The 20,212-nt window shown below is 43.4% G+C and overlaps 1 protein-coding gene across 3 annotated transcripts in view; it reads right to left on the reverse strand.

Annotated features, from left to right (window-relative positions):
* Window positions 1-20,212, reverse strand: part of lpp (LIM domain containing preferred translocation partner in lipoma) — a 136,373-nt gene that overhangs the window by 50,274 nt on the left and 65,887 nt on the right. For all 3 annotated transcript variants that reach the window (XM_076726685.1, XM_076726683.1, XM_076726684.1), the window contains one exon: window positions 3,805-4,398. In XM_076726685.1, coding sequence (XP_076582800.1) covers window positions 3,805-4,398 — 594 coding nt within the window. The remainder of the gene's footprint in view (window positions 1-3,804; window positions 4,399-20,212) is intronic.

The raw sequence follows: 20,212 nt of genomic DNA on the forward strand, positions 1-20,212 counted from the left end.
AAAAATCAAACATAAAAATCAAGAATTATTATTTAAATTCAGAATTAATGAGCTAATGCACTTTGAAGTCGAGTTTACGCGGAGAGTGAATTGCTAATTTTGATGGATTTTCACAGGTGTTATTTTGAGGTTTGTGGAATTTTGGGAGGTTGTTCCCACATCAAACATACATAAAGACGGTGTTTTGGACACATCCTGATCGTACCATATGCAAATGTTCTCGTGCAGGTCAAAAGGCAAAGTGGCCAGGCCCAGAAGGCAGAGAAATGTCGGATATTTAAACGTATTTGACAGCTGAAACCATCATTGACCTTCGAGGGGGCTTTAACTGGCTGCAGGGATTGAGCAGTTCAAAATAATCCTCCCCTGTCAAACGTCACTCAAGCTCAGCAATAACACAAGTCATCATCCAGCTTAGCTTTCCTCCAATTTCGGGAAAGATGGAGAGACTCGTGGAAACTGGTATGTTAACCGGCAGCCATGAAATCTGTTAATTTTTCGGACTACAATAGAGATCAAAGACTGGTGGATTTGGGTAATTAAGCGTCCTTGGAGCCTGTTGATGTGAGAAGCTGTTTTTACACCTTCATTTTACGTGTGAGTAAGGACACGTTGGGGGATTGGGTGCTGGGTGGCAGCGGGTGAGGCGGGGGGCAGAGCAGCTGAGCTAATCAGAACAAGTCTAGATCATAGAATTTCATCCAAGGAGTTCATCTTGGACTTCTAATGACACTGACCTTCTATGAATACCCTCAATTATGTGCAATGATCTCTTGAATAAAGTCCTCAATCAAAGTCACAGACCCCCTGCTGAGAAAGTCTCGGGTATTACATAAAGTCACCATTAACTCTACGTGACTGGAGATAATTTTTGATAATTATGACAAATGTGTGAATAGTTCCTTTAATTGACTGTGTTTTGGTTTATTTACACAACAGATTAAAAGAGGCACAAGGCCCTTCTTTTAAGTAGATTTAACACCATTTGTAAGATGTTATGAACATGTCATGACATTGGGTCAAGCAGAGTGATGATCACAAAGGCAACGTTGACAGATTCTGCTTTCAGTCTAATCTTGCTTTCATAGTGTCTCTGGTTTATTTTGGCATTAAACATCCGACATAGTGGACACAAATAAACAAAAAATCTGATTAGAGCTAAGGTTTGGATACAACAGTTTCGGGGGGGTGGGGGTCGGGTCAAACATGATGTGACACCACCGAGTCTTTTACAGCTCATCATCGGGCTGAATGTGTGCATGTGGAGCATGAAGTTTCCTGATGTTTCAAAGCCTTCAAATAAAGCACGGGGGGAGGGAGGCACTGAGCGCATTATCCTGCTACAGTACATCCTTGGGAAAGAGAGACAAATATATATATAGTGTACGCTATATCTGTAAAATTAGTGATTTGCTTTTATCTGAAATCAAAGAGATGCTCACAAATCTATTAAACGCCACCTTTTGTTTTTTAATAATGCATCATTCTGGGACCAAAGCGAGCTTTTCAAGGAAAATGTAGACTTTTGTTCTGAACAAATATAATTAGACTTATTTTTAAGATACTCTCTGCAATCTTGAAGCTAATTTGTATTTAGTAAAATACAGTCCTTGATGAGCTATTCCCAGAGGCTGGGAGGCCCAGTTTGTATTTTGAACCAGCATAAAATCCTTGAATTAAACAAAACTCAAGGGCCTTTCACTTTCCAGAGATTGTCGACGGCTGGATATATTGAGATTAGAATAGCTGTCTCTGTAGCATTGACTACTCTGTTCTAAAGAACGACAGTATTTTGCAATTCTTCTCGGTCGTGTACAGTTCTATAAAAAGGTCCAACGTCTTGCCATGCTTTTGAAGGCTTGAAGCCAGGTCTGTGACAGCCTCATACCACTCTTGCCAAGATGAAACATAATGCTTTCTAACCTTATTATAAATATGTTTTGTGTTGGTATTTCGTTCCTTTGTGTGAACGATATGGTGCACCTACGACACTGTTTAGGAACAGACTATTAAATCTAGAAATGTTAAAGCGAGAATCATTTGTTGCTTTGGTCCACAAGACTTAGAAATGAGAAGACAATCCAGTCTGATTGTTAGTTAGGTCCTGTCTCCTTAACTACTGTCTCAAACTTTTATTTTCCCAACAGAGTTTTATAAGGATAACTCAGATTATCAATAACAGGTTTACCGCTTCAGGTTGTTTGACATTCTTTAAACAATGGGCGTTTGCAACCAGACAGAAGGAGACCGAAGCCATCGACTTTATCAGGTGTCACAAGCAGATTTTATCGACTGGAGCTAGCTTTCTCTTGAAGCTAACGCTAGTTCCATGAGCATGAGTTTGGCAACTTAACATTATCTCAGGTAATGTTGGCTGGAATTGCTCTTTTTCTAAGAAAAACCATGGCAGAGACATACTAGCAGCTGTGAACAAGACCTTTTTTAACGTCCTAGGACTTCTGTGGGTCGTCAGCTGAGTAATTTAGTCAGACATGCTCGTGATCGCAGCTTCCATCTGAACAGATGAAGTCCTCATACTTTCGCTCTTGTATTTTTTATTCAACGAAATCCAAGCTTGCCTGTAAAGCTACAGTTAGTAAGCTGTGATTGGACAATCACTGTCTGAGGGACAGTTTTAACAAATGGTCAATTATTTCAACTTTTAAATCATTCAGTCTTGATAAATTACAGCTGGGTACACATTCAGCATAAAAACATGAAGAATCGTGTTTTTACCTTCAGATGTTTAACTTTGGACGTATTCGATCTTGAATTCAATAAAAATTCAGTGGAAATAAATATCACGAAGAAGCTATAAGCTTAAGTTCACAATGCACAGTGGGTAGATATGTACACATGAATATGAGCTGCCTTTTATGAGACAAATGAAATCAGATGGTGTAAAGCCCCAACAGAGAAGATCTTTCAAAAATTCATAAAGGTTAAAACAAATGTTTATTCTGAGCATTTCGATGAAAGATGGCAAACAGCTCCCCATTGCACTGCCATCTGATGCTGCACAAGTGTATACGTACTGTACACACACACACACAAAGCAAGCTGCTGACACAATTGAAGGAGTTTGAAAAGCTTTGGATCGCGCTCATGACAATAAAATGGAGCATGACTTCAACAGATGGATTAATGAGGTGATTTCAGTCATTCAGACGTTCCACTGGAGTAAACCAAAGGCCTTTATTTACCTGCTGATTGCACATATTCAGAGCTTTCACTATTGTCACAGAATCTGAGTTGCGACTGAAAGGACAGAATTTTGGATACAAGGGACCAAATTGAGTTTTGTTCCCATGGTGTCTGGGCTTAGACTTCAGATAGAGGGACTAAAATATCCCTCAGAGGTTTGAAGAAGGACTGCTATGCTTTCATTTTGACAAGAGCAAGTCGAGGTGGTTCAAGCGTCCAATCAGGACGCCTCCTGGACTCCTCCCTGTGGAGGTATTCCAGGGATATCTAACTGGAAGGAAGGTCCAGGGCAAACCTACAACCCGCTGGAGGGATTAAATATCCCATCTGGTCTGGGAACGCCTGGGGACTCTCCAGAGGGAGCTGGGAGACGCTGGGGAAATGGATGCCGGGCTAGTCTGCTTAGTCCAATGCCGCCAATCCAGAGTATGAAAAGTGACAGAAAATTCTGACAAGGGTAAATGGATAGATGGATGGGTGGATGGATAAATGGGTGGACTGCCTGTAGACTCTGTAGACTTTTCCCTAATTAGATTTACAGGAACTAAAAATGATGTTACCTGATGGAGCATGTTGGTAGTATGATGAAAACATTCTTACCTTTGGTGGAACAGCTGGTCCAGAGCTGTAGGGAGCCAAGCTTGGTGGCACATCTGTAATGTAGGTCTTCTTGGGGCCTGGAGGTTGGTATGCTTGGGTGGGGGCCATCTCAGGTCTCCTGGAGATTAAGCCACCTTGGGGTACTCCTGGATGGTGCTGTTCTTGATATGCACCCTGAGACATCGGGGAGAAGCCAGGCTGTGGTGGTCCATAGGCAAAGTCAGGACCTTTGGGTTGGGCAGGCATGTACTGCACTTGTGCAGGACTGCGAATGGGCTGCTGGCCAAAATGGTGCCCACCTGGGGCTTGATGCTGCGGGCCAGGCTGGGCTGACCTCACCTGGACATTGAAGGTGGGTTGGCTTGGGGTTGAGGCTGTAGCGTAGGAGGCTGGGACAGGCTGAGGAGCCGTGTGGCTCTGAGGCTTGGCCGCAGGGCTGACAGAGGAAGGGGGGATAGACGAAACTCCCCCGGGAGCCTGAGGTTTGGGCGTAGACTTCTTGGTAGCCGTCAGAGGTGGCTGGGTTGGAATGACCATACGCTTGTAGCCGGTCACTGGAGCATTCGGGGTGGAGGTTGCTGAGGATCCAGAGTTCTGAAAAACAGCAGGAAAGTTTGGCTTCAGTTTAACAACCAATTACTATAAATTGTACAACTGCTCAATGAAAGCCACAAAAGTTGGGACGTTGTGTAATGCATAAATACATAAAAACAGGATGTGATCATTTGCTAATCCTTCTTGACACTCGACTGAAAACAGCACAAAGTCAATATATTTAATGTTCTTCCTCATCAGCTGCATTGATTTTTGTAAATATCTGCTTATTCTAAATCTGATGCAGCAACACGTTTCAAAGACTGGGAAAGATGTGGAATGCTCCAAAAACACCTGTTTGGAACATCCCACAGGTGAACAGGTTGATTGGTAACATGTGCAGTGGATGCTGAGATAGGCTAAGTGAAAACTTTGACCTGGTGGTGCAACAAGAAAGTCAGGATCACCAAAACCAGTAGGCTTCAACCTCTGGGGAGCATGAACGTGTGTAAACATGTCATGGAAGTCCATCCAATACTTGTTGAGATATTTCAGTCTGGACCAAAGCAGAGGACTGACTGACTGACAGACATGCTGGTAAAGCCTGGTAAAAAGCTTTGTAACCAGTAAGTAACAGTAACAGATTGAACTGAAAACTAAAATAACTGAAACCCAGTCGATGATGGAAATACAACAGTTGTATTAAAGCAGCTATTTACTGAAACTGTGTTTTACGCTCAAATGATTATCCACTCTGCCTCCCCAGAGTCAATTACAAGGCTACCTCGACAGCAGAGGCTCTACACTGTCCACGACCACCCATAATCTATGGCTAATAAAGCAGGAAGGGAAGCGATAAATTGTTTGGCAGAGGACGCCATGACAGCAGATTGGCAATGGCACATGACGCTTGTGCTGACTCCAGCTGTTTGGGAGTGAAAGATGTTAAATCACTGAGATTTGTGGTGCTGGTGTTCCTGGGAAGAGACGGCCGCAAAGCAGCAACAAAGCCGCTGCTGGGAGTCTCACCGTCTGAACAATGGTGGCATTTAAAGCTCTGGCTCTAACAAAATATACCTGTAACAGTGAATGAGACGCAGAATAACAGCGTTTCACTCAGATGTCAGAGACTTCTGCCCTGAGTGTCTCTCATGTAAGTAATAATTGTTTTTCACCACCACTACATATCGGTGTCAGACGTTCAGCCAGTCTAAAAAGGGTCTATCATTAACCTTGGATGGCCTTATTAGGTTATTGCCTGAAGCCAAAAATCAGAGTCAATTACTAAATTTGCAGCACTAGGGGAACAAAAATGAACACTTGTAGTCTTTAGACCCTTTGCAACTCAGTTTGATGAGATGTCTTCTAAATTGGGGCAGAGCATCAATTCTAATCGATTTCCCTTAAAAGTTGATCAAAGCCTGCTGCACAGCAATGGCCCTGACAGCTGGTTCGCTGCACTGCTGCACTCCTTTGTGATTCTGTGCTTAAATAATATTAAAAAAAAAACATGTAGTAACTCATTCAGTGAAAAAGTATACGGTAAAATTTAGTCTGTGATCCCGATAATGTACGGAGATAAAAAAAAAAATCAACTTTTGGGGAGAAAAAAGAGGTGCATGCATCAACTTTGTCTAAATCCCATCTAATCTAAGTCAGAGGGGAGCCCCTAAGGAACCATTAAAAGCTCCAGAAAATATTTTCTGCTCTCACTCTGATTCCTGTCTCAGTGATTAGTGCTGATGTTTATTTAAAAAGTGTGTCTGTCTGCATATGTATGGAAAAATCTCCAGCATGCCCTGTAGGAAGTGAAATTACTTAATTTAAATGTTTCATGGGTTTTAAATACTCTAGATTATTAATTTATCTTTAAGGCCTTAGAACCTACAGTAGCATTTAGTTAGCAGAGCAGTGGAAATGCAAATTGGCCCCCTCAAAATAATTACACTGTCATGGTACATTTTCCACAAATTACATTAAGAGAATGGATTCAGCCCTTTCTGAGGGTGATGAAACTAATCGAACGCGTACAATCTGAACGGAGCGTCTGCAGCGGAGACGGCTTTCACATTAACTCGGCTATCGTCTCAGCGGCTGCATCCCTTTGACCTGTCAATGCTAATGAGCGCAGCCTGAGACAATATCACGACTGCTGAGAGACTGATCGGAGGACACGGACAATCGTTCATGACGGCGTCACTTTCTCGTCAAAGAGCAGGATGTTTATTTGGCGATGAAGACGTTGCTTCCTGTGCCGTCACTGTCATCAACAGCATTTATTTTTGAGGGAATTAGACACGTTTACTGTTAGATAGATGAGACACTGTTCTCTTAGAATTTAATACAAGTCAGATGTGCATTTCTTTGTTTGATCTGTTCTTTATTCATTTGTATTATATGAACATTATTCATCAAACTGTGTTCACTGACAGTTTCCTGAAGTCTTCCTGAGTTATCACCTGTCACATATCAACCTGTTTACCTGTGGAACGTCCCAGTCTGTGAAACGTGTTGCTGCATCAGATTCATGAAAAGCAGATATTTACAAACATCCATACAGCTGATATTGTCTCTGTGCTGTTTCTAACTGAGTTTATCAGGGTTGTAGTGACTTGTTTTGTTGTTATGACCAGAAACTTTCACATGTTGCTCTGTGACATTTTTCACAGTATGGAAAACATACTGTCCCAAAAAATTCAATATAGCATTGAAGTTCAGTGAATAATCTGTTTAATTTGTAGACACACATTGAAAATACCCTGACACCTCATTTTGGTGGGTGTACAGTTTGTAATTTGAGGCTGATTAATACGATCACATCATCACATTAACACTGAACGTTGATAAAAAGGTAAAATTGAATCATTGATCACTGCTAACTTCAACAGAGTGGGCTCAAATTAAACGCATGATATTTCACAGGAAAGTCTATTTTCATGCAATTACACTTAATGACGACAAAGCTCGTTTACATGCAGACCTTCAATTACATCCCATAATGATTCAGTCTCTTCGTATTATGTGACCTGTGCAGGTCAGACACAGCGTGAAATCTAGAGGTTCAAGCCAGCTTATAGCATCAGTCTGAATGTTGTTGTCTCTATTGCCCCCCCCACCACACACACGCACACACACACACACACACACACACACACACAGTTCTCAGAAAAGTTTTCCCTAACGCCTTCAGAAAAGTTAACCCTCACTCTACACTGTAATTCAGACTGACTTTGCAAACAACTTAAGTGTGAAATTTCACAGAGAGTCTCAAGAAAGCCTTTTGACACATTAAAAAAGATTAGGAGAGACTATACAAGCCTTGGGGGGCTGAGTAAAACTGTTAACTTTGCATTTCAAACCACGAGGGTGGGGGGATTTTTTTTAAGCAAGCTTGGGGAAAACCCCTAAAGAGGGAGAAGTTCTGCATCTTTTCAGACTCGACTAAGACCTTGGATATTTTTTGCTCAACTTTCTCCTGCTTCTTATTCACACAAAGCTGACGACTGTTGGCTCTCCGGTCCATCTGCATCTGCCTGTTTCAGCACTTACACTGTGACCATGGAAGAATTCCCAGTCAACACTTTCGTATTCACTAATCTTCCCTCCGCTTTCAGTCTTCTTGTCTCTGCACAATCAGCCACAAAAGTCACATTTCACAATCCGCCAGCCTCAGTGCAGTCATGCAGCGGAGGGTATCAATGCTCTTCCTAAAATAGTTCAAGATAAGGCACATTAAGTATGATTAAACAATGTCTCTGTGGAACGTGGCGAGACCTCCAGCTGTTTTGAACTATCTTTCCGTTTCCAGATAAAGTGTGTTATACACATACTGGGAACTTTTCGCTCTGCGTATCTTTTGTCTGCGTATCTGATTCTTCTGTTGCTCCTTCATGTGACAGTTGCGTGACAGCCGTCGCCTTTAACAAGTGAATATTTCAGCACTGTTTTCACCCACGCCATATCAATTACAATAAATGTTTAATGGCCGCCCTGTGTCACATTTGTCCTGAATTACTGCCCCTGTGGCTGGTATTCTCACACTGATTACATCACGGTATTACATGGAACTGCATATGAGTACCAGTTTATTCCTTATGGTCCATTGGCCAGGTTCATTTACAGGACCGGCTCTCACAACTGCAGCTGTCTTTATGTGCTTTTTATGTCCATGTTCAAATCAAAAATTGAGCGTGAATGCTGAAAAAAAGTCAAAATATCATAAAAAGTTTTTATGCTTGGATGAGGTGGAGAAGTGCCCAATAAATCATGATGGACGTGACTTAAACATCAGCTGTGTGTGGAGCGACGAGGAGACTGTAACCTTCCTCACATTATTCAATGAAACCAACACATTTCCAGTCGTTTTTCATTGTCTGAGCTTTGGCTGGAGCTGCGTCCTCTTCTTCTACAGTGGTCTTTATTGGCACCTGAAAGGAGAATTAGCGCCGCCAGCTGTTTTGGAAACATAATCTGCATTTTCATGTGTAGATTTTCTGAAAATTCATTTAAGCCATCTGGAGGGAAACCTGACTTGTGTCGGCTCATCTGTTTGTCCGTATCCCCACGCAGATCTGGCCTAACCTGAACATGACCTGAGTGATTCTTTGGATTTAAATCTGTAAACATGAAATTATTCACAAAGCACATCCTAAACTTCACACGCGAGAGTCAGACTGTAGGAGAAGAGAAAATCAAACACAGTAACACAGTTTGAGGATGTGGGAACAGTTTAGATTCAGGATTACTGGCACTGCTGGGGAGGAAAACTCATGAGGCTTTGAAACTGAAATAAAAAATCAACATCTCCACAAAACCGCTCACCAATTCTCCGAGTAGCTTCTCTTGATAATATCACAGCTATGATATTTGTTCTGTGGCTTCTATTGTTTGAACAGTTTATGATTATTACATAAACGGGCTGAAGGGGGGACACTGATGCACAACAGTAAAATCTACATTTTTAACAATAACAGTCTCGATAAGGATCCCTTACATTCAAAATTAAAGTAATAAAAATTATGAGCACACTGAACGGCACATTGTACAACGTAAAAATCTATATGTCAGTTGACTCTAGAGGACAAACGAACAGTGAGGCTGCTTCCAATAAGCTCATTATCGGCTCATCCACTTCTCTACTACAACTTCTTGCTAATTACCAACAGATACAGCAACACTATGCGCTACAACGGGCCCATTTATCGCTCAAACTCAGTCCTACTTTATCATCTGGAAGATCAGAAGGTCAAACATGCTCAAACAAACTCACTTTAAAACAAACACGTTACAGTTTTCACTAAAATAAAACATCAACAGCGATGCTTTGATGTGTTATTTGCCTAAAATGAGTGTGAATCTTGGTCCATTTAGTCTCTTCACAGCAGCTAACTCATTTCTTCAGTGTGTGACGTTACTGTAGAAGAACTTACAGACAGACTTCGAGTGCAGGGAGAGATGTGAACACACAGAATGAGTCAGGTAGTCGTCACATACAGCGCACGACATGCGCACTCTTTGCTTTTACCACCAAGACAACCCGAAGACAATGTAGATGAACATTAAGTCCGTGCTTTCAAATTCAGTTATGTAATAACCTAAAAAAACTGGGTTTCAGAAAAAAAATGTAATATTTCTAGCATGATGTAACAACATCATATAAAGTAGGGCGTATTACTCACTGATGCAACTAAAAAATCATTTTCAGGGCCACTGTGTGAAGAAAGAAAAGTCCCCGAGAGTCACCGATCGTGGCGCTTCTGCAGGCTATCTTTACAAAAGACGGAAATGTGTGTTTTGCAGCTCTCACCCAGCAGAAACTAATTGTTTCATTCACCTCCTGCAGTACTACAGGCCAGCCTCTCACCACACACATCCCTGACTCATCCCTGTAACGAGCTTTTCATGCACTTGTGACCCCTCCTGCTCCAGGAGCTGAAATACTGCACTGTTGAAAACGTCCATCGCTTACAGTATGTCGATGTCATCAATCCCACAGACGGGCGGCTGCAACTGTTCCCTCACAAGATGTGTGTGTTTGTGCGTGTGCACGGTGAGCTCGCGCATGTTATCGGGATGAGGGATAATGTGCAATGACAGCAGTTGATGGTAAGCCTTTTAGCATTGTTACCAGGACTTCATGATGTAAAGAGGCAGGATGCATCGACTGTCACAGCTTCTTGGCTCAAACTAAATTTGTCATTGGTTCACCCTGTTAATAAAAGACAAAGGGGTGATACTATGCAGTTTATTTGACTAACAAACATTGACGGAACACATTGAGTGCCCGAAGGCATGCTCCTCTCTCCACAGTTGGCTGCCCCTGTCAAAACTCAGAACCTGCTGCCAGATTGACCTTAAGGTCAATGGCAGCCACCGGCGCTGTGGCAACATCTCTGCTCCGTGCAGCAACAAAGCAATCAAAGAGAACAGCAGCATATAAAACAAACAGAGAGGAAAAAGTTAAACACCGCCAAGCCCTATAATTACAGAGCTGGAGTGTCATCTCGATGCAGTCCTGGCAGCTCTTGGAGATAAGAAACACACAATCGCACACTTGTGGCGTCAGAGCCCTGAAGAGCAAAATATCCATTGCAAAAAATAGCTGCCTCCGGCTTTGACCTTTTATAAGGCATAAAAGAGGCTGGCTAGCATAGCAGTGTCATGCCCGTGACAGCAGCAGAAGCTGGAAACAAATGAAGCCAACATTCCTCAGCGAACTGTCACTGTCAAAGGAAAAACTGTTTATCTCTCAATCTGGATTTTAAGTGGGCAAACACACTGCACATCTGTTTAAACAACACGGCCGAGGCCGACCGTCCGTTTCCTTATGACTGACCTTTGAGTTCGCTGGAAACCATATGACGAACTCATAAATACAACGTAATGTGTCACTACGTGGACCTCATTACATGTGTTCCTGACTGATGCAAATTTATTCCGCCTTGAGAGAAGCTTGAATCAAAGTGTCTCAGTGTTGTGACAGCCGAAATACGTGAAGGGCGTTCCTGTCATCGGAGCAGGACGGCGGCACAAGCACACATGGAAACAGTAAAAGGAGATACACCCAAAACAAGGGCGCACGAGTCATAGCGGTCGCACTGCAAAGCCTCACGCTAACGGTCACAAGCAGACGAAGTGAGTGAAACAATGAAGGAACAAATGAGTGAGCCACTTTCTGAATTAATGCTTCCTGATTTGGACATATACAGTACATGTCCTCAGATAAAGTACAGTAAAACACACTTCTGGTGTGTTTTGACCCCTCGCTGGTTTCTTGGCTACTTCAGATCAGGTGAATATTGAGAAAATGAAAATGAAAGTAGAAGCAGAAAGAGGAAAATCTTCATTCAAAATCACACAGACAACACAGATGAGCCTTTGAATATCATCGTGCTCAACAGCATTTTGTACAGCTCATTCAGCTCCAGGCTGGACAAGGACAGTACGTTAAAAAAAATCTGACAAAGGCCTTTAATACACAGCGTTTCCCACAAGTCCAAGATGGCTCAGATTATGCATCACCACCTCCACAGATTACATCTAAAAGTTGACATCATCATGGATAATGGAGAAGCTAACAAACAACATAATGGTAAATACAAGCCAGTCAACAGGGGGAAGGAGCTAGCCTTGTTTTCTCTAAAGGAGAAACAGCAGACAAACAAAAAACAGAAGACATGTTGACTAATGGCCGTTTGTTAGGGGTCGATACAGCCATGCTAGCTGATTCCCTGTGTTTGAAGTCATTATGCTAAGCTAAGCTAACTGCTGGCTGTAGCCGTACATTTAACGAACAAATTGGTGTCGATCTTCTGATCTCACTCTGTGAGGATGTGGACAAACCCTGAACTGATCCTCTAAAATCGCAAAGGCTCAGAGAAGCTCGGCTACACGCAACTCCACCCTTTCCCAATTTAAAGACTATGAAATTAAAAAAAGGGGCGTTTGGACGACAGTCGCCAAAACCTGTTTACAGTGTGGTCTGATTGATTCATTTCTCCCTCACCCTCCACCTCCAGATCTAACAACACAGGTGAAGGAGGTGTAGGTGGAGGCCAACAGTCCTCCACAGCTTCATGCTTTACCTTCCGATTCACTGTGACTATTCAGTATTAAGCTAATTCCACCTGTAGCATGTGTCATGTGCTTACTGTACCTTGGTGATTGAGTGACACGGCTTTCTTACGCCTTGCATCTTACATTTCGACAGTGTTTTTCACCACGATAACACCTGAACACTGAGCATGGCTTTTCCATGTATGAGTTCATTTCTGCACGCACGCACGCACGCACGCACGCACGCACGCACGCACAGAGTTGAGGTGTATAGGATGACGAGCGCTCCTGAAGGGATGAAGAACTGAAACGGTGAGGCCGTCCCTTGAGATGCCTCCAGAGTTCGAGCCTCATAAGGGGAACAGAGGAAAGGTCACCAACCCTATCATACTCTCAGGGAGCTGAGGCACCGGCGGGGCGGTCTGGAGTCTGCATTCTCTGAGATCGTTCAGCAGACGCCGTGATCAGTGGGAGGCTTGGGAGCGAGCAGCGAGGGCCTATCATTCTGCCATGTTGTGACAGCGAGTGCCATCCGCAATGCTCTGCCTGTTGAGAGATGGGAGTGTCACGGCATGGCTTGACTGGCACAGTGTGAAGCGAGGCCTCCTCAGGGCACTCATGTGGAAGGATCCATCTCAGCAGCATTTCAAGCGCTTGGCTTCAGCTCAACCGTCAGCAGACTTCAATAATGCCCATCTGTTTTGTATGGACATGACAACTTATTACACAGACGTCAAGCTATTTGACACGGAGGACAAATACAAACAGACCAACGTGTGCAGGGCTGCGGTTCGTCCGCTGACGTGGTCGTGAAGCGACAGTGACGCGATGCCCTTCTCTTCGGTCGCTCATACAGCGTGAACCGAACGGAGGCCCTCCTGTACCTGTTCATGACTTAAAAACACCTGCTGTGCTGGGACACTCGAAGAAAACGAGCAGATTGGATTTTCACTGAAAGTATTTCAGGAGTAAATAAAACTGCCCACATCTCTGCAGTGAGCTTCAGCGTTTCAGCAAAAACAGATGGGACGTGAACTTTTGAAACCTTTCTGCTCGTATATAATCATGTGATGTGATTACGTAAATAAAAGTTTAGTTTTCACTCAGTTTACTGAAACGCTGAGATACCAAAATGACTGCAGGAGAATAACTATTAATAGTACTGATTTAGCCAAGTTTTGCAAAATATTCAGTGTATATCACATAGCTGTTAACACAAGTACAGGAGAGCCAAAGTCATGTGAGGCTCATTTCAGTCTTCACAGGTCCAAAATTAAGGTCCCAGCGGAAACTGACCCTGAAACTGGAGACCCAGTCCATCAGTGCCACTTTTTAAACTGTCCTCGGTGTAATTTTCCTGACCTACATGGTTCTTCAGATGAGGTGGAAATGCAGACAGTAAACAGTTTAATCAGGCTGAATCTGACTCTGGTTCATTTTCCCTCTTGGTACGATTCGTCTGGGACGGTCTGATCTCAGCAGGCATACTCAGGTCAGGAAGTGCTCTCGGTCCGGTCACAAATGAATTCCGACGCCGTTACTTTGTGGTGGGAACGTGATCCAACAGCAATCTGAGCTCAAGCTGACCCAACTACAAGGTGCACTCGGCAAGTTTGAACCAAACAGCTCCTGTGGCCAGGTGAGCTTTTTATACTGAGACCCGGATGAGGGAAATAAACAGCTGCAGGCTGCCAGTCAGTCAGCACAGAATCTGAGCTGGACAAGCAACAAAGAGCGCTGCCTTCCTGATATTTGGGAAGAAACGACCTTCTTCAGGAAGGTTAGTTCTTGGGTTTCTTTGTCCTTTCGTTCCATAATTTCTAGAACTGTTTGGTCAAAAAGGGCAAATTAACAAACAGTCACGGGATTTGCCACAATAGTAAGGGGTCTTACCCAAACCAATAGGGTTAGCCTAACCCTAACCCTAACCCTAACCTTAACCAATCAACCCAAGTCAGGTCCCAGGTCAGGTATCAAATACTAGAAACCAAGAGAAGGCCTCTGCTGTTCCTCTGTTAATGCTGCATCGCGACCCAAAAATACATCAATAGCGTCACATGATCAGTAAAGTCCGTGTCACAGGGTCGCGACCTCTTTCCTCAGAGGCACCAAACAGCTCAGCAGCGCAGTTCATGTAATTTTTCTCGACAGCATTAACAGATGGACACAAACAAAGAGAGCGCTTCAGTGCACTTCAACTGTTAATTGAGGTGGAACCACGACTGTAAGTGAGTCACACATCTTTGATCCCAGAAGTTCTGGCAGAACACACACACACACACACACACACACACACACCTCTTGATGCAGCGCAGTAAAACTGGGGAAGTTTATCATGGTGGTAAGTGTATGTCGAATAGGGAGCTGAGGCTTTCAATATTTTATTTATAACGCTGCGCATTATCGTTTCGCAGCGTGTGGATGAATCAGACAGGAAGAGCTTTTTAACTTCAACTCGGATCTTATCACACCAGATGGAATCAGATCAGAATGAGGCGCGGCTTTAATGGAGGCAGTGCATTACAGTTTAATTGGGACAAAAATGTCACTCCTTAATGTGGAAAAAAAAACTAACCCGCTTACTTAATTGGTTATACAGTGGATAACTCGTTAAGTGCATCAGCAGCGTGGACGCAGTTCTGCTCAGCAAATTTACTGCCTGATAATGAATTGACAGTTTCAGTGACCATCGTGATAAAATGCACCAAGACTAAAGCAAATAACTTGTTTTTAAGTGTCGTGTACGATGAACTGTTCCATTTCAGCACGTGTGAAAGGGGAAGACAGCGCGTCTGGAAAAGCTGACACTGTTTACTCTTCTGCTCTTCATGTGCATATTAGCAGAATATGATTGCTAATTTTCAGCCACCTGCTGCTAGTATTTGGCCAAAACTATCAGCCTCTGTCTATGAAGGAGGTGAATACAAATCGACACTGGCCAAAACACGCTCCTCAGAAAAACACAATAAACAAATCAGACGTGAAAGAGCTTGCGGGGCTTTAAATATTGTGACACTTTCACATGTCGGGGTCGAATTATATTTCCTCCATTATCATCCAGGGATTGGCTTAAATTCTGATGGCCTGACTTAGCTTTCATGTTGTTCATAATGACCTTAAGGCACAAATTAAACAAGTAAAAATACATTTTTTAATCTATTTTCCCCCCGAGTCAAGCACAGAGTGGATGTTGCAGAATCTCAGCAGGTGATGTCTTTGATTACTAGAAGTGCAGCAGAGGCCAGTGTGGACCAGAGGTCACAGCAGTTTGGATAGACTCCTCCAAAGCAGCACTGCTGCTCTGGCGCTTGATGAGCGCACTATTTTGACACTCATCTGGGCCTCCTTGTTAACTCCCCCACAACAGATCTGATGCGCTCAGACAGGCCTACGCTGCATATTAGTGGGGCTGGTTGGGCTCAGATTGCAGTGCAGCACACTTGAAGGATTTAGCATGAACAGGCTCTCTTGTGTTTCCTCCAATCAGCACACAGGATTTAATCTTAACATGATCTTAAACAATTTGTGATGTAGGGCCAATACACAAAAGGTTTAATGCATTATGTCTTTTTAGGGAGCTGGGGGGTGGTGGTGGATGAGTTAACCTTTATGGTGGCGATCAGGTGTGTAAGTCAACCAAGCCTCAGCCGACCGAAAACGACCCTGTGTTCAAACAAAGGAAGTCTCTTCAGGGACAGGTGAACCAGCAAACACGCTCCACAAAGTTACCTCGGAGTCGAAAATGCACAAGATCTGAAGGAATATCAGATGCCAAAATACTGCACGCTGTTTTATACAGTAATACTCTGAGACAGGATTTTACAAGTCTGGAAGCAATCATTATATCTTCCTGCAGGACGATCGTGAGGTAAACAGTACAAATAGAAATAATATGTTCTGTTCCATTCAAGGAGTGTGAGCTGACGCGTGTTTGATTCACCAACGCTGTGCTTCGCCAGAGACACCACGTATAGAAAGAAGAAAGTCGGCCTGTTAACCCTCAAACAGCCCGAAGACGACCGGTGTGATATAAACCATAAGAACTGAACGCTGACATTCGTGATCTTCTGTGCAACGAGATTCAAACACTTCTGATTCAAATCTGGCATGACAAGAAATAACAGGCACCTCTAACAGAACAGAACAGCATTATCAGGTCTGGCTTAATTTTTGCTGTCGCAGGATAAAGCAAACAAACTGTAACACAAACTTGGTTAACTGTGTCAAATAACAAATGGCATCTACGATGGAAGTGGAGAGAGAACAAATGGGAATTATATAATGATCACATTTCATTACCCACTGTTATGCCACAGAGAATACCAACTAAAGCAAACAAAATTGTTTTGATGTCTGTGAAGCATCAGTGCCGGCTGAATGTTTGCAGGAATGCTACTTAGATTTTTATGAATGAGCAGCAACGTCCATTTCAATTTCATCTGGGAGGCGAGCACACATAAGGTCCCTTTGCTGATTCCAAATTTAATGCAGGGAGGAGGATTCCTCTCCGAGAAGCTTGAAAGGGAGAGCGCGGGGTGGCCTATTGATTTTGGAGAGCTGGCTCTGTAATTGCTTGCGCGCAGAAAGCTGTAAATCAAAACCGTTGGTTACTCTTTGCTTGTACAAGCAGGAGATTACTGTGCAGCAGTTGTGCCAATGCTGGAGTTTGAAACCTGGCTCACGACACACACCAGTGTTATGCTGTAGAATAATGCATTGAAGGAAGCCAAGCACGGACTGACAGGAGCAGCTGGGTAGGGGAAAAGGTCAACCTGAGTTAATCAGCTAGAATCAGCATCAGCTGAGGAGAGAGAGAGTGTGTGTGTGTGTGTGTGTGTGTGTGTGTGTGTGTGTGTGTGTGTGTGTGTGTGTACGCTCGTAATGCTGAAAAATAAACAATTAAATGGAAAGCAAATCTTTTCCGTGCGCAAAAAGCTCTCAGAGAGACGACAGAGGAAGAGTAAAAAGGCATCATGACGGCACAGAGAAGCTGTCTTAGACTGTAAAACCAGGGTTAAGTCAACAAAATGTCTGATACATAACATTTCATGATTAATACATGTCCTAACATGTATGTGTACTCTGCTGAGACACAGGTGGTGTGTCTTCTCACCCATAACTCCAAAGGCTGGCAGCAGGTTGTGATAAAAATAAACATGCAGCGGCTTTGACCCTGACAGGTAAAAGCACCACGACAGCCATACATTACTTAGTATGACTGTTCACCCGCTCACTCGCCAGCTGGACTCTCAGAGCTATACAGGTGCACATCAATTTTTCAAGTCGTGTTGACAAAAGCTTTCAGTTTCCTGCTCTAATACGGTATATACCGCTACTACTGTTTTTATCCCAACAAAGGTGTGCAGGGAGGAAATGGCATGTGTTTCAGCAGCTGCTAGCTCCACATCCTAAAAGACGTTTGTCCTTTCCCGTGCCTGCACGTGGGCTTCTCTGCATTTTACCTTTCTATGCACAAAAAATTCCAGTTTTCTAAAAAGAAGATATTCCTGCTATGCTGTTTACATGGCTACTGAAAATTCCACTAATGCTCACATTTGCATGCAGCCGTGCATACTGTTAAGTAGGTTTGTTTTTACTTCCGGCCAGAAACGTGGCCTTTTCTGCAGTGCATGCGTCCCCACCCCAGCCCTGCAAACCGTTGGCGAGGCGGGGCTCATGACTGACTGTAAACAGGAAGGAGCAGGAAAAACCCCAGTTTAGATGCACGTTCTGAACACGCTGCATGTACGTCCAAAGAATGCTCCTACAACCCGAATAATATCAGCACATCCCACACGGCTTAATGGGAAAACGCTCCATTCACAGCAAGGCATAATTCAGAATATCCCAAATGGAATATGCTGTTTATGTGACCCTCATCAAATTGGGAATGTTGGCATACTCGGAATAAAAGAGGAATATTAGTGCGCGTGTAAACACCGTCAGGTTTAAGCTGTTTGTGTGTTTCTGTTTATATGAAACACTGAGACAAATAAAAGAAAGCAGATGCTTTCACGCCGCGCTTTAGAGTCTGTGTGTTCATTCACTCTGAATGAAAACACTGTGAAACTTCATGACCTTGTAACACTAACAGCTAGAAGTATGCAGAAGACATGTTACACACAGCTACACACAACGCTCAACAGCGACAAAACATTAGCATTTCTCTTTTCTACTGTTAAAGGAGCAGCTCAACATTTTGGGACATGCTCGCACTCTGTACGCTAAATATGAAGCCACAGTCAGCATTACATGACGCAGTCACTGAGCTGATGCTTTCACTCAAAGCAACCTGCAACAAGAGCATTCAACCATGAAGATCGAGCCATGAACTTCTTCCAAGTGCTTCATAACAGAAAGAGGAGCTAGAGAGAGGTTTGTTTTTCTTGTCATGGGCCGAGCTGCTGCGTTCTGGATGAGCTGCAGAGGTCGGAGGGCACGAGCAGGCAGAACAGCCACGAGCGGGTTGCTGTGGTCTTAAAGCGAGAAGATAAGAACCCGGACCAGAACCTGCGTCGCCTTCTGGGTGAGGAACCCATGCTGGCAGCAGAGGGCAGCTGGTTAGCCGCCGGCTAGCTTAGCTTAGCATAAGATGTGTAGTTTTAACACTTTTGGTTGCTCATGTTTTCTGTAGTAAAACTAAAGTCTGAAAACAACAAGATGTGGTTTTAGTGGAACGAGGCCCCAAACTTTACCCACTTGTCTATCCATGGAAACCTGCAGAGACACCTGTGGACCCCGGGCTACGCAGCCGGTGGGTCAACACGGTGACACAAGCTCTGTGTTGTACTACAAACTGTCAAATGTCCGTCTGACGGGTCAAAACGGGAGCGTATAATGTTATGTTATCACAGCACTGCATTCAACAGCAACACCCATGAACACACTGACTTCCCACAACAATACGCATACTAGAAATCATCAAGTCATATTTTACTTATTGCCTTTAATGTGTATCATTTCAGAACCACACGGTTCACTTCCCTTCGCTCTGTGTCCGCTATGTTTCCTCTGTGCGGTGCAATAATTTTCACTTTGGGTGTTTTACACCCTTTTCAGTGCCTCCAGCCACAGAGCCAGGAGTCACCAGACCAAAGGACCAAAGCACTTGTAACCAACAGTCTTCTGACTGTCTTTCCCCCAAAACACCACGTTTTCCACTAACAGCATTTTATGAGCCTTCTGCTCGTCTGAACACAGGGTTTATTCACAGATGTGCAATAAAAGCACGATAAATTGGAACGTTTCTTATCTTTTTCCTGTATGATGCACAGGCAGAACGTGTCAGTGGATGTAAATATGTGCGTCTTGATGAGGGCACAGACCCTCATGTGCAGCTAAATGAATAGCTTTGTCAATAATTTATGGTCTTAAGCATGCTTTCAGTATTACATATGCATCCTGAATAAATAAATTAAACCTGTAGACATGGTAACTACACAGTCAATAACCCACGGGATGAAAACTTTGTAATTCTGTACACCGGTGATGCCAGCGGGGCCACGCTAGGAGCCGTCGCAGAGAGCAAACTTTCAGGTATTACATTATTGCTCGAATATCTCACTAGAGATATGATCTGCATGGTGTTAAAGCCCCTCTGAGCCTTCCTACTCCAAACACAATTGGTTAGGTTTTTTTATCAGCCTGTCCTACATTTATTGTGTGTCAAACAATTTAGTGAACTGCCCAAGGCTTTGACTTTTTGAAGTTGCTGTTAATATCGTTTAATATCAACTAATGATATAGGTCAAGACTCACTTTGTCGTCACTGCAAAACATTTCTCAAAGATGCAGCAGATGGGTCCGTGTCCTGCAGGAC

Source organism: Chaetodon auriga, chromosome 3 (assembly GCF_051107435.1).
Source record: "Chaetodon auriga isolate fChaAug3 chromosome 3, fChaAug3.hap1, whole genome shotgun sequence".
Classification (NCBI taxonomy): domain Eukaryota; kingdom Metazoa; phylum Chordata; class Actinopteri; order Chaetodontiformes; family Chaetodontidae; genus Chaetodon; species Chaetodon auriga.